At 37.9% G+C, this 15,840-nt stretch overlaps 1 protein-coding gene across 4 annotated transcripts in view; it reads left to right on the forward strand.

Annotated features, from left to right (window-relative positions):
* PCDH19 (protocadherin 19) overlaps window positions 1-15,840 on the forward strand; it is a 105,056-nt gene that overhangs the window by 51,461 nt on the left and 37,755 nt on the right. For 2 of the 4 annotated variants that reach the window (XM_084790143.1, XM_084790144.1), the window contains 2 exons: window positions 5,167-5,225; window positions 12,723-12,895. In XM_084790143.1, coding sequence (XP_084646269.1) covers window positions 5,167-5,225; window positions 12,723-12,895 — 232 coding nt within the window. The remainder of the gene's footprint in view (window positions 1-5,166; window positions 5,226-12,722; window positions 12,896-15,840) is intronic. The other 2 variants (XM_084790142.1, XM_084790145.1) reach the window with 1 other exon arrangement.

Genomic DNA, 15,840 nt, shown 5'->3' on the forward strand with positions numbered 1-15,840 from the left:
AGCTTGTTGTAGTGGCCTGGGGATTTGTGCCAGTGGGCAAAGAGTCTAGTCCTGGATATTTGCATTTATTGGGCTTCTTTCTCCTTAGGGTTTAAGTCTCTTCTAGTGATAAATGTGGTGCTGAGAGAGCTGCAGTCACTCTTCCAGAGACTAGGGCACAAGTCAGTGAACTGTAAAAGTAATACAAAATGACAATTAAAGTAGGGCATTCTCTGCTACCTTGAGGGCCTGACAAAGTGGAAGTATTTGACTTCTGATGTGCCAGACTTATTAACATAGAAATATAACATATCACCCACCCCAAAGTCTCACTTCAAATTTCATATATCCAGAAGGATGCTGAGGATAGAAAGTAGCAAACAACGAAGGTGCCTAAGCAGCCGAAAAAGAAACAAACCACAGAATCCAAAACACTGCATACAATTCTATATACTGAAGAGTATGTAATTTCTATTTTAGAACCACATCACCATTCTCTCTACTCAGAACTTATTAGCTCATTTCTAGACTATGTTCAGACATGTAATTTTATAGTTTCCAAGAACACACTAGAGTAAAAGCATCTGAGATAAAATGGTGGAAGGGTCCTGGCAAGCAGCAACACTTAGGGTTCCCCTTCAAGTTCAAGCTGTAAGTCCCACAAAGATAGTGCTTTGGGGTCACTGAGGGTACAGTTTAAGCCCACATGTCTCAGTATTGTAGGTCTAGATGGGTATTCACAAATAACAAAGGAAAGGTTAACTTATGCTTTTTATACTCTAAAGAGGGCAATTTGGTGATACATTTTGGAGACAAGTAAGAAAGGTCAAGGTAGTAAAGTTGTTTCAGTTCTTAAAGGGGAAAAGCCCTAACCTCTGGATGTCTCAGCTCTCCAGAAATATACATTCTTTAAGCACTGTAGAAAAACCAAGGCTTTATTAAATCAAGACCAACCCATCTAAAAAGTCTGCTCTTGGTGAATCCCTAAGGGAAAAAGGCTTCTGGTTAGAGAAAGAATTTGTAGGTTTATTGGGTGATTTAAAAACTGACATATTTCCCATCAAGACTGGAAATAAAAGTTTGCTCTTGACCCATTTTAATGTCAAAATTACGTTTTCAGAAACAAATGTTGTTCTTGTCTCTTTTCTGTGTTTCTGTGTTAACCTGGCTGTCTCATTAGAGATGGGGACATTTCCTAGTGAAATTAATGTGACATTTAGAGAAAATTTTCTCTCTCAAATGTTTCATGTTATTTGCCATTTAGAATACTTAGAGATAGGACTGGAATAATGTCAAGCAAATCTTGATTAAGTAAGGCTAACCAGGAGCTAATATATTCACACACGAAAGGAAAGCTCTGTTATTATTTCTTGAAATGTCTGTTCATTCTGTGGTTCTTTAATCTATATTGAGATCACCTTCACTGATAAACTTACAGAAGTGCTGCCATATGGTCAACTGAGCTTTGAGATATTTGGCCAAAGCCTGTAGCTAGTTCTTTGTTCATGACACATGGATTTCCCCATGGTGGCACTTTTGATTTACTGGAGACACTTTAGAAATAGTCTGGATTCCAGTGCAATTTTCTCCGCATCTTTGGTAGATGATACTTTTTTAAAAGTTCCTGAGATGATTCTGATGTGCACTCAGAGTTGAGAAACACTCATTTGAGATGTGCAAGCTGTTTTAGTTCATTAAGACAAGATAGTTTCTTTCCCAGGGTTTTCTATGTATCACTCTTAACTTCACCAGATGAGGAAAAATTGACACTTTCCGTGCACAAGAATTAGATTTGAGTACACACTGGACCCAGTATGAGACAGAACTACTACTACTACAACTACTACTACTACTACTACTACTACTACTACTACTACTACTACTACTACTACTTCTTCTTCTTCTTCTTCTTCTTCTTCTTCTTCTTCTTCTTCTTCTTCTTCTTCTTCTTCTTCTTCTTCTTCTTCTTCTTTTTGTGTGTATTATGTTGACATGTAGGTGTAGGCCTGAGGCTGGTGTCAGGTGTCTTACTTACTCTCATCTTATACATTGAGGCCTACTTCTCAATGAACCTGTGGATAATGGTTTCAGCTAGTCTGGCTAGTTAGCATGGTTCTGGTATTCCCTGTCTTCACCTCTCAAAAGATTACAGGCAGGCTGCTATGTCCACTTGGCTTTTCTGTGTACTCAGGGCATGCAGTCTCCAGTCTTCATGCTTGCACAATAAATGCTTTACCTGCACAGGCATAGCCTCAGCGTGAGCTAGAATTCTTGATGCTAAGAAATACAGGCCCATAATAAAATAAGCCTTCATGACCAGTTAACTCAGATGTTCTGAAGTACTGTTCTGTAGCACTGAAGCCAGAATCATGGATTCTGTTCTCATGTGAATGATTCTGCTGCACAGATTGTTCCTTCAATGGCAACCTAGTTACTTTAGGGATTGAGACTGACTGTAAAGGTAAAAAACAGTGGATAAATTGGAATATCCCCATTCATTCTGAGGAAGATGATTCTAGAATCCAATTTATTAGAATGCAGCATGATCTATCTGCTGGTTTGGATAATGGAACATTCACATTTGGAAAGCAGGATCCACAAGACTGGAAAATTTACTCTAAGCTTCCAGAAGAAGGAAGGTAGAGGAAGATGATATAGTTCAGTGGTACCCCTATGGTATGCTATGCCACCTTGATGGAATATCATACTGGTTGCACCTATCAATGGATAGCCAATTTGTGAACCTTAGTGGGTCGGGAGAATTTTTAGTCATTATAAATAGGGCTTCTACAATTGTCTCTACTACTAACTCATTGAGTGGGATACCTCATGGTGAGTGAGATAAATTATTCCCTCAGGAGTGAAACCTAGTACAATTAGCAGACATAACATTTGTATGATTATTCTTCTCTGCTCAAACCTGTGGTTCTTGCATGGTGCCTGGAGGACAGGTCATCACAACGCATACAGATTTGATGCTTTCATCTGCACAAATTTCTTCTGGAAAATATGTTCTTCTTAACATGATAGTAGCTTAGGATGTTGCTCCTGATTTTCCTACTTTTTTTCCCTAGCGCTTTTCTATATCTATGTAACCCCCCCTGCCCCCCCACCCACCCATACCCTCTTTACTTGTAGAGATTCACTAAGTTTGTACAGGCACTTGTTCTTTTTTTCCTGGAATGAAGAAAATTTCTGTTTCTACTTACAGTGTCAAGCTCTGTAGAAAGTAGTGTTGGTGTGGAATCTCATTATGAATCTTGATGAATGTTGTCAAATTTCTCTTTTGAGTTCATGTTCCTGTGGTTTGTATTTCACATAGGATAAAACCGAGGTGCAGAACAATTAAGCAACTTAACAAAGATTGTACAGTGAAACAAAGAAGCAAATCATGGGGTGCTGAATCATTTCCCTATTTTCACAAGGCAGCATAATTTTTAGGAGCTGATAACTTCTTGTTAAATTGTGTATAGCCCTGAATATCATAAAAAAACACGTAAGCAATGCCATTTTGCCCATTGTGTTGGTAATATGAATTTGCTCAAATGTTTCTTAGTGAGGTGGTTGATGATTGACTTTTTACAGCAAATACTAAAGTCATATTCTCAACACAAATTCAAGTTTGCCGTCTCCTCCACCAATTACTTTTGTCACAATCTCAGCATTCACTTACCAATCAACCAATTAGAAATGCACTGATCATTCTTATTTTGATTATTTCAAACTTTTTTTCCAAGATCATCAAAACTTACTTGTGCTTGCACTAAAGGGTATCCAAATATCTAGATGACAGCACTGTAAGTAGGTATTGCACAGTCTGTCTTCAAGGAAGAGCTGTGTAGGGAGCACAGACATGTGTGAGGAACTACAGGACACTGGTAGATTTTAATTTCTTTCCCAATTCTCTCTACTTATTTTCCTCCCAACTGTTCAGAGCCTATTTTCTACCTACTCTAGCTACCGAAGGCCTTTACCCTGATAGTTGGCTGTTTAGTGCCCATGTAGTAGCTGGATCTGCTATAACCTGTATAATTTTCTCCTCTATCAAATTGAAACTTTGAATGCAAGGACTAAATCTAACAGCCAAGGACAGCCAACTTCTGACAGGCAGCCATCTGAAAAAAAATCTGCTATTTTGTTCTCTAGACAGCTATTGTATTTCCATTTGCGCGTACTTTCAGTTGAAGTGAGGCCTCTAAGAACGGTGGGACTAGTTGAATGGCAGGGTGGGGGAAGAGATGTGTTTGGGCATTTGGAGTTCATACAAAGGTTCAACAAGGGTTGTGCTTTTAACATTGGGTGTAAGATCAAGTTTTCTAGGACACTGATTTCAGTATAGATGCTTCCTTGGCCTCTACCTCTTCTAACGCTGTCCCGCCCCCCCCTTCAACTTACCCAGACTCTTCCTGCTCAAAAGCTGTCTTGCCATCTCTTTCATCTGGCAGATACCCTGCATTTGCTTTTGTAAAACCCTTGCTCCAGTCAGCTACTGTAACCAGATTAGACAGTAGTGTTTTAATGATAGGAGCTGAGACAGGGGTTTGCTTGCAAACCTCACGTTTCACATGAAAGGCTTTGGTATCCCCTGTGGACTGCCCTTCACCCTGTTTCGAGCATAATACTTGTTTGCCTTTATACCTGTGATAAAACGAAAGGCATCCTGTGTAACTGATGCTGAGCAAATGTCTTAAAACAAAAAGAAGTGCAGAGTTTAAATCCACAGTAGGGGATTACCTTGCTGCATTTCCATATCTTTGGAATAAATATTTTAACATGTTAATTATCTACTTCTAATAAAAATACCTTTGAACTTATAGTCAATTTGATGGGTATAAAATGGTCTCCACTGGGGAATGGGAAGCAATTAGTTTCTGTAACGATTATGAGTAATACTGTCTCTTCTCTCTAAGTGGTTACATTGTCAGTAGCCAGCCATCTTCTACAGAATGTTTGTATCAAGTCCACCATGGTCTGCAGGAATAGGCTACTGCTTTCTGAGGGCCCTCGAGGACCCACAGAAGGTATTCATCAAATTGCTGTCCAGCTACAGTTTTGCTTTTGGATTCATTCATTGTTTTTTTTTTTTTTTTGTTTGTTTGTTTTGCACAGTAGAAGCTACCCCTTTTTAAAATAGGACACTTGGACTCTTGTGAATTATCTTTTAATCTTCTTTGTTTCTCATTGCAGACTGAAAACTATTCTTTTGACTCTAACTACGTGAATAGCCGTGCCCATTTAATCAAAAGGTAGGTTGGTTTGCTTTCACATTCCTACTGCTTAGCATGACTTAATATAAAAACAGCACATTAATTTTTAAGAATTATGTCCTTTAGGATGTTGTGGTCCATGCCTATGTGCTTATGATAGGAACGGTGGGAAACTTAAAGAAAATATAAAAAGTGAGGATCACTATAAATTCCATCACACAAAGAGAATCCCTGTTGGCTTCTTTCATCATAGTTATTACCATCAAAATACATGTAAAATTAGGATGACATAAAATATTTTACTGGTGATTTTGGAATAACATTAGAAATGTTAGAAAACTTTCAAAATCATACTGATATCCAAATCCTTGTTGCTACTCAGTTTTAATAATAGGGGGCTTCAGCTTTCGTACTTTTGTGGAGTTTGTAGTATGTTTTGAGATTGTTATTATTTTGATGGTTTTGAAAATTCAAATATACCTAAATGACAGGTAAAATGTCCTTTATAATATTTTTAGATGAGACTGGAAAATAAAAATTTCTAATTTAATGCTTGTGGAGACACTTTGAAGTGTTTCAGATGAAATCTGAAATTTGTGTGATTCGTTGGTTACAATTTAGTGATACTGTGAGTCTGGAGCAGAGGTGAATATTGACAAGATTCCACCTGGGGTGGTGAGCCCTAAATTCTTGCAATGGGGAGGAAAAGCAGATTAGGAACTCATTGAAGGAGGCAGAACTGAGCAAAAGAGAGAACTTGACCATTCAGATGAAGCCTTTATTGCTGTTCCATATAAATAGCCTCTCCAATGATCCAGTGGTTATTTTGCAGCTAAAATTGAACACTGAGTATATTTGTTAAAATAATAACAATAAAGCAGAGGAACAAACCATATATTAGAGCTGCAGTGGAAAAAATCTGAAAATTCTATTATTTTGCTGGCAGTAATCTCATAAATTTATATCACTGTAAGATTGGGATTCATAGGGAAACAAAATCCTTGCTTGTTGTACAAGAAACTCAAATTCACATAGAATTCAATTTATGATACAGCAGTAACCCCCGAACTATGGTAGATTAATCTATATTGGCTTGGGATAGCTTTGACCTTAAATCTTAAAATGGCTACCCTTGTATTACCGATCAGAGCATAATTTGGAAAAATTTGGAATTGGTGGGAAGAATCCCCTGAACAAAAGGTAAGAAATTAAAAATTATCTAAGTAATGTATTTTATTTTATTTTAAGTAATGTAATTTAGAAAGAAAGAAAAAAAGCCTCTGTATATGTACTGATCAGAAGGGCTTTGTAGGAAAATACTGCTTTGTTTTCTGCTTCAGGACTGTTATTTTCAAAGCTTCTTTTTGAACTGGTAAAAACAGTGGGCTGCTTGATCCATATAAGTCTCTGGAGCTAGCTCGTTCTCGGTATTTGGAAACTCTCTGACTAGGTTAAACTGATAATACAAGCCTGATTTTCATAGCCTAGTAGAAGGCTAAGACTCCTGGGGACCCATACATCTTAGAACAGCTCCAAATATCAAACTTACAAGGCTGACTTATGAGATAAAGACTTATGTTAAAGCATTTAGCCTTAGAGATACATGTATTTCCACAGCAGCTTTGAGACTCACCACAAACCTCTGATTTTGATTAATTACTTTGCATGTACTTTTACACACACCCATGCAAAAGGTGCATCCTGGACTGAATGGGCACTTGGAGGAAATATCTCTAGATGTGGCCTAAAATCAAAGACAGTAGATTATTTACCAGTGACCACCTGATTAAGAGGAAACATCTGAAAGCTTGGACACACACACACACACACACACACACACACACACACACACACACACACAGACAGACACACACACATACACTTTTGTCAGTTACATTTTATAGAACTGTTATGGTTTTGGGAAACCGTGAAGGTTTTTATGAGGCCAGTTGCATTTAAACAAATGCCAATACCTAGAAAACTACAAGATATTTTGTGTGCTATCCTTTTCCAGAGAATAAGCATTTCAAGTGTAAAATCAGTAAAGAAAGAGAGGGAGTGAAAGAAGGAAAAGAAAGAAACCAAACAACCACAACAAAAACTGACAGTGGTGACTAATGCTATCACTGACCCCAAGGGATCAAGCCATGGGAAAAACAATCAACTGTTCACCAAGATGTTTAAGACTGGTGTTTGAAAAAAGATCCTAGACAGGAAATTCTGAATCTTGTCATCAGTCATCATTAATTTTATGAGCAAATCTCTGAAGTTTTAAAATCCCAAGCAAAGTTCAGCCTAACTCTTAGAATTTGTTTTTCTATATACTTTTCTCATCTTACATTCAGTTTTTAGTTATTCAAGGACATTTTGGGCTTTCTTGGCTAGACTTTTTACACACGGACACTTTTTCTTTCACATCTGTCTACATTTGGTAGTTGAGCACTGGCCATCTCTGGTCTTTTCTTATAGCAAGATCCATTTCATTTTTCTGATATAAAAACAAATGAAGGAGTTGGAAATTCTACTGAAAGTACTCATCTAGAGAAGCATGGGAAGAGTAATAATGACTTCTAGTCAGTTGAGACATGTGGTCATAATAGAGTGATTCCATAGGATAGTCAGCACCTTAACATTCATCCTCTTCTATTGTCTGCTTTTCTGTTTTTGGCATCTGTGGGGGTGGGGGTGGGGAGCGCTAATCTCAATAGAAATCCAAAGTGAGGAAAGGCTCAACAGACACGAATTAACATTGAAAAGCATGAGGAGTGGATCTGGAAGGGACAAAGAAGGTCTATCGCACATTCCCCATAACTTTCTAGATGGAGGTTTTCCAATATTATCTCTCTAAACCTCTGTTCTGAGTGTATTCAAATGAACTTGCCCCTAGGCTGGCCACCAGAGCAGTAATAAAAGCATCTCCATTTACAATACCATCTCTGAAGTTTAATTTTTTTCTATACCATTATCTGTAATCTGGGCATATACTCATGGTGGTTTCTGAGAGAAGCCCAGATTAGCAAACTAGGTGAGTTGGGGATTTTTTTTCTGGGTGGCTTTTCATCCTACTATGTTTGTATCCCTGCTATCTTCTCAAACTAAGGAAGGCCAGCAGTGCTACTTTGCCAGGGCTGCAATACTCTTTCCTCAAGCCTGCTCTCTGCAGTGCTGGCTAATATCAACTCCCGGAGTGCTTTTGGAGCCATATCAAGCAGAACATGAGGCTGTAGCTCAAAGAAAGCACAGCAGTAATTGAGCACCACATCAGAGACAGTTTAGAAAGGAAAATGAGCCTTGGCTTCTAAGCTGTGCATGGTGGTTTTCCTTACTACCAAAACTGCACCAGAGTTCTGTCGTGTCTGGCATGGTGCCATGTATATTGTAAGTACTTCTTGGAACATGTTTTTCAGAAAAATAAGAGAAAGGAGTAGAAAGAAACATGATTTGTTTTCCATAAAAAAGCAGTAAAACTTCTTTCAAAGCAGCAATTTCTAAACAATAGTGTGGATTGGTAAAGTCAGTCGTTGAGCTCCATTTTAAGAGAAGTTCCAGTTTTAACAGGTTCCAAGGTGATTAATGAAAGAGGTGGTCCATAAAACACTCTGGATTATACTTCCATAAAGCCAGTTACAATAGTCTTTTGACTCTTTGTTCTTAGTCACAAATGACAATTCTCTAGGTATGTGGGATTACCTATTGGAGATTGGACCAGTATCCTTTCAAATTCTGTGTCATTTTTGTAAAACTAGTATTTTAAAGGGCACATACAGGTTGTATTAGTGTAATGTTCTTTTATCAAGCATATGTAGAATAGCTCTTGTGTATAGAACCCTGGTATGGGTGTTTTAAAATGAACTTGTCCTGCTGCTGGCCACCAGAGCTGTAATAGAAACATTTGCATTTACAATACTATTGGAAACAGGTGCCCCTAATTTATTGTCCCACAAAAGTTGTTTTACAAGTCTCTCATCTCCCACGAGATACACAGGTAATAAAGCAAGTGAAATCAGCATTTTTTATGCCTGGCATAAATTGTTATTTGTTTTGGGTGAGTAGCCATTTACCAGGCTGTTTTACTGTTTGCAGCATCTTGCTCACTGGTTCTTAAACTGCCTTACACAAATCCATTCATTAAGCCACTAAATGTCCTTACAAGATCACAGTAAGCGGTACTTAGTTTGTCAGATGGGCAAACTGATCTTTAAATGTGTTAACTATCATGAGGTTTGAGGAGGTAGTGGCTATAGTTTGATTTTTCTTCTTTTGCTCACACCAGCAGTTCCTTAGATCATAGTAGCTAATCCTTCACAGTTGTAATATTTTCTATCTTTTTTACCTGGAAAAAAACCCCCAGAATCCCTGAGGTGGGTTGCAGCATTCTGATGTATATAAAATGGATGACCAAATTTTTAAAAGGCAGATTTAAAACCAATTAGGAGAAGTGAGATAGAGATCACCAGCTTCCAGAGAGATAACTCAGTGCAATTAAACATTATGCTTACCTTGAAGCTTTTGAGAAGCCAAGGCAAAATGAAAAGTGCATTAGGTCATATAGATTTTATCATTCAGTAAAGCAAGGACACATATTTGACAGGAGAGATATTTTTCTGTTCCTGAATTTTAGGAGAAATGGCACAATGGACAAAGGCTAACAATTGTTACAGAAGAAAGGAGCATTCATTAAATAAATAAAAAATTCTTATACAAATCCCCTAAACATCAGGGCCATACTATTTAATAGTAATGTGAATGAAGTATTAGAATACAGAATAGTGATCATATTACATAATGATAATTTCATTGAACACCCATTTCTATCTTGCTCTTCATGCAAAGCATCTTTTAAAAAATATTCATTTATTCACTTTACATCCTGATTTTAGGCATCCTCTTCTCCTCCCAGTCCCCCTCACACACTCTTCCTCTCATTCTTCCCTCTCCTTCTCCTCAGAGAAAGGGGAGATCCCCCATGGGTACCAACCCACCCTGGCATATTAAGTTGCTGCAGAACTAGGTGCATCCTCTCCCACTGAGACAAGACAAGGCTACTCAGTTAGGTAAATGAGATTGAAAGTCAGGCATCAGTGTCAGAGAGCCGCCCACTCCCCTTCCAGTTGTCGGGAAATCCTCATGAGGACCAAGCTGCTCATTTGCTACATATGTGTAGGGGGCCTAGGACAAGCGGAATTCTTTGAGTTCAAGGCCAGCCCGGTTTACAATACAGAGGAGCCCTGTCTAAAAAGATCTCTGTGCCCCCCAGAAACCCAAACCCAAACCCAAACAAATAAAAAACCCTGTACAGATATGGAGCCCAGAGCCACACAAAGTGGCAGATTGCAGGTTATCACGTGACATAATGACTCCAAATTCAGTGCTTTTTCTTGCACACTGTGTTACAAGAATGCTGGTGAAAGAATGTAGAACAGTTGTCCTCAACTGAGGGTGATTTGGCAGTGTCTCCCTGGAGAGATTTTCAATTATTAAACTTGGTGGGGGTCATCACTGGCAACTAATGGGCAAAGGCCAATAGATACATTAAACATCTCATAATGTACAAGGTGTACACAACAAAGAATTCTGTGACTTAAAAATTCAATAGTGCCAATTACATTTGTCTTTAGACTATTTCATTCACCACCATATAACTCAAGCAAATTTTGGCAACTACTGAAATGCATTAAATTTAAACTTGAGCTCTTTGCCTTAACATGGCAGCTTTTATGCTAAGGATTTAAAGAACCTTTCATTATACTCCAGAACCAGATAATATAGGTTGAGAAGCTAATATTTGTTATAAAGATGGAGCAGCCTGTAACTTCATCCAGGCAGGTCATTTGTTCTCTCTGCAGGTATATGAGCACCTGTAGGCAGGGCCAATTTTTGTTTCTAAAATATAAACTTTGAATCTATTTAAGCTTTGGATTAGTATATACAGGAAGCCAAAAAATCTGTGCCATGAAGCACATGGTGAAAAACCTTTAAATCATGAGTTTCGAATTGGTCTTTTTGACCATGAAAGAATTACAGAATCTTCTTAAATAGACTTACATCCTGGTAGGTGGATTGGCCCAAGTTGTCTCTGTGACATAATTTAGAGGAGCTTCGTGAACTGGCCTGTTGAGTGATTTGGATTTTAGTGACTTTGATGTTCAGATGTATTTTCGGAAATAATTAACTAACAGGGTGGTGCTTTACATCATCGGATGTGCTCTGTCACCAATAAGCTAGAAGATCAGAGCAGCTGAGGGTATAATATGAAAGCCTGAGAACTAGAGACCCAGTTGTAGAGCTTGAAAATGAAGCACTCTGAACATGGGAGAATATTGATGTCCCCATTTAAGGATATTCAACCTTTTGGTTATTGTTCTTTCCAGGCCTTCTTCAATAGATTGCATGGGTCCTACCAACACTGGGAAAAGATACATGCCTTACTCAGTTCTTCAATCTAAATGCTAATCTCTTCAGCTAATGCACTCACAGACACCTTCTGAAATAAAGCCTAACTAGCTACCTGCATCATCTGTGGTCCAAATAGACACATAAAATTAGCCCAAACATGTTCCACACACCAATTATTTCCACAGCTACAGCCACTCCACTCCTTTTTTTTGAATTAGTCCCTCTGCCATTTTTATTCAAAACGGACAGGGGAGCCAGATGTGGTAGTTTAGGCTTGTAATCCCAAGAATCAGAAGGAGGCTGACAAAGGGACTTATCACAAGTTCAAAGGCCAGTGTGGGCTATATATATCCAGATCAGCCTGGAGTACAGAATGAGACCCTGTCTCAAAAGCAGAACAAGCAGTCATACAAGCAGGAAACTGACCTGGCTTTTACAATTCTGATCATCATTTTAATTTTAATTACATTATGTCAATTTCTGCCATTTTTGCTTTTTATAGTTGATGAGTAGTAGATATCTCTAGAGAAGCAATTTACATAATAGTTAAGATTTTTAAGCACTGAAATTTGACAGGCTGGGTTTGATCTTAGATGTGCTACCTTTTTTTTTTTTTTTTTTTTTTTTTGCTAGCAGTACGACCTTGGGCAAGTGATTTAACTTCTACATATCTCTGTTATCTCATCTATAAATAGGAATATTATTAGCCCCTTTTCCTTACACAGCTAATATGGCTTAGAAAATTAATATTGCTTTCTTAAAACAGTAACTCACAAACAGCAATATTTCATGAAACATTAGCTATTTCTATTTGAGTTTAACCGTAGAAGAATAGAAAAAATGTGGTGACAGTCTATGGAAATGGTTTTAGAATTTGATCTCTAACTACTTTGCCTGCAGTGAAGCACAAAAAAGAAGAAAATGAAAATATTAGCTGTATCAGCACCCTATATTGAGAATCTCTTTGTATTGTTAAGTTCTATTATCTTCTAACAGAAACGTCTCTTCTCCATATTTCTACCCCTTTGGACAATCTAGACACTGCTGGCCTCCGTACAGAGCTGACATCATCCTGGCTAGGAAAGACTTGAAAACTCAGATCTATCACAGTTGTAAATTAACATACTTTCTTTAACTCAGCAGCTCCACCTTCAAGGACCTAGAGGGCAACAGCCTGAAGGATAGTGGCCATGAGGAGAGTGACCAGACTGACAGTGAGCATGATGTCCAGAGGAGCCTGTACTGTGATACTGCTGTGAATGATGTGCTGAACACCAGCGTGACCTCCATGGGATCTCAGATGCCTGACCATGGTAAGAGATGGACAATTTTAAGTTGACATTGTGTCCCAGAGAAGCCAGAGTCTTTCTAGACACATTGTAGGACTTTAGTGCAGCACATGTGGTATTAGGTGGTCCATGATAGCAGCATCTAGAGAGTTTTGAAGTGTTACAACATCTCTTGTGATAAGTCTACCTTCTTGTGTAATGTTGGATCATTTTAAGCTGACAGTGTCCATGTTCTCTTTGATAATAATTGCACTGAGCACATAGGAAGTAAGCAGATGCTTTCTCACCAGGAATAAATGCTTGTTTATGCTATAGTGCATGGATTCAACTGATAAACTGCAAAGAACACAACTCCAGACCAGAGGGGTAGGGTTTATTTTTCCACTAGTCTAGTTAGCTTACCCCAGAGCCTCTGTTCTCTGCTTCCAGATTGTATAGTCTTTCCTGAAGATAGAAAGTGCTAGACTTTCCATTTTGCCTACAGGGCTGCTCTTCTAAAGCCATGGAACTACTGAAGACATCAGTGTCATTGGTTATATGGGAGGCAAGCTAGGGAAGGTGACTGAGTCAGTCCAAAACCTTCTGTTGTGCAATGAGTCTCAAAGCACACGTGAAAAGCCACATCCTCATGGACTAAGAGAATGCATTTTCATGAATCCAGACACAAGTACTTTTAAAAATAGATGATCTTTAAAATGGAGCTAGGCAGAAACCACAGAATTTAAACACTAGCAGAGTTCAGGTAAGGCAGATTGTTCATATGGATTGGGCACAAATGTCATTTTCAATATTTTACTGATGTAAACATGCTATGCAAACAGCCTGTCTTTTCCAGTTAAGAAGTATGAATTCAATTTGGTGTTTAGGTTCAGTGAAGCTTCAGAATGCTTGATTATGTCTTGAGAAAAGCTAGTCTCATGCTCAGCTGGAAGCCCTACTGCTAAAAGTCTTAAAGATGAGAAAACAAAATATGGTGATTCCGTGCTGGTCTTCAGCTGTCTCATTTTACTGTCAACATCATTAAACTCTTTTGTTTTGGTTCTCTAAATGAATCAAAAAATGCATGATTCACAAAACAAAATGTTTTTCATGGAAAAAAATTAGCCACTGTAAATTCTATTAAATTGTCTAATCCATTCCCTACTCAGGAGAGTCAAGTGTCAAAGTCTATCATACAGAGAGGTCACTACCAATTGTACCCTGTCTCTTTCCTTAATTGGCAAGTGGTGACATTGGCAGAGATAATATTCTTTCTGGGAAACCTTACTATATGACTGAGGATGAAAAAAAATTAAACATTTATATAGCTGAATCAGAGGCAATTTAATTCTCAGAGGATGAAGAAAGATATGTATCATTTCCTGCTCATGTGTATCTCAAATAACTGCTTTCTTCATTTAGATCAGAAAGGTTTTCTTTTAGATGCTCTCTAAAATGAAATGACTCCAGGAAAGAAAATAGTCATAATTGATTCTTACATTATGCCTGGCTAGGCACACATCTGTTTTAATTTTTTGTCATATTCCTCTAGGAAAATAGTATCAGTGGGTTGTAGCTGGATGCTCTGAGTGTTTCTTACAGATGGGTTGCATTATGTACTGTGTAGACTGAATAACAGTGAGAATATTAGAAAACAAGTATGTGACAGCATCCAAAGACTCTCTTACAAAAAACATGATTTCACACACATGCATATAGATACACTTTTATTTTACTATGTCATTTTGACAACATTCTTACAATTTGGTATTTTATTTACATGCTTATATTTTCCTTTTTTTTATTGCTCCAGCAATGTTTAAACTTTGAACCAACCCTTCAGCTGGTCGTTTCCAGTTTGAGTGACAAAAGGAACTGAACTCTTGTTTATATCTCAGTCTTTACCTTGTGATACCCTACAACTTCTGATGGTTTTGTGATGATTTTGCGTATCCCAAAACAACCCAGGCTTACCACAAGAACTGTGACACCAGCTAATGGGTTGATTATTAGTACTCCAAAATAGCCACTATTTTAACAACTTACATATTTTAGTATTTCTTGTCTCTAACCTACATTCATGTAAGTGTACGTTCACTTTGTCTTAAGGCTCACTAGTTGAAAGACACTCACTGGAAGAATTCACCGTGCATGCCTGGTCTTGAATTACTCAGAAAAAACTCTGAATATAATACTTCTTTTTGTTTGTGTGAACCCTTGCAATATCATACCAAATGCAACCAATAAAGGTTAAAGCCTTACACCATGGTATTGGGGAGTTTGACTCACCTTTGATGTCACAACTGTGGGTCTTTCTTATGCCTTATGACCTATGACTTTCAACATTAGTATTATCTCCTTCTCTGTACATGTGGGAACATGTATTTGATGGGAAATCCCAGGAATATCAACACAAAAGCAATTTTTATGCACCCATTATTTTTTTCCTTGAGCAAGCAGAAAAGTTTTGTTATATGGTCTCATATTGCATTGTCAATATTTAAGAAGGTACAAATTATGGTTGGTTCACTCATTTTAAGAGGCTCTGGAGCCCTAGGCTTCATTGTAATGTCCTACATTTCTTCAGCATTTGTTTTTATAACTTTGCTACAGCATTTGAATGCTCAGTATGAATGACAAGGAGGTTTTCTGTCTTAAGTATAGGCCCAAATGTCTTAGTTTTCAGTAGCTTTTCTATGAGACTCTTCCTAGGCATGAAAACCCCAGAATCACTGTGTTCAATGAAGGAAGGAGACCATTTAAAAGACTTTCAAATTCAAAGGACAAACCCGGATGTTTAGTCACTGTGGAGGTTGGATTGTATTTTGATTACTTCACACAAAAGTATTTGTGAGCTGGGTCAGAGTGACAATCAAGGAATGACAAGAATCTCTGCTTTCTTCATCAGTATCCACACTGGCATCTCTCTTAACAAGTTTGAAACCAGGTCAGGAAGTGGGTGAACTTGCTGAGCTTAATTCCCTGGTTGT

This window comes from Acomys minous (genome assembly GCF_964271855.1).
Source record: "Acomys minous genome assembly, chromosome: 7".
NCBI lineage: Eukaryota > Metazoa > Chordata > Mammalia > Rodentia > Muridae > Acomys > Acomys minous.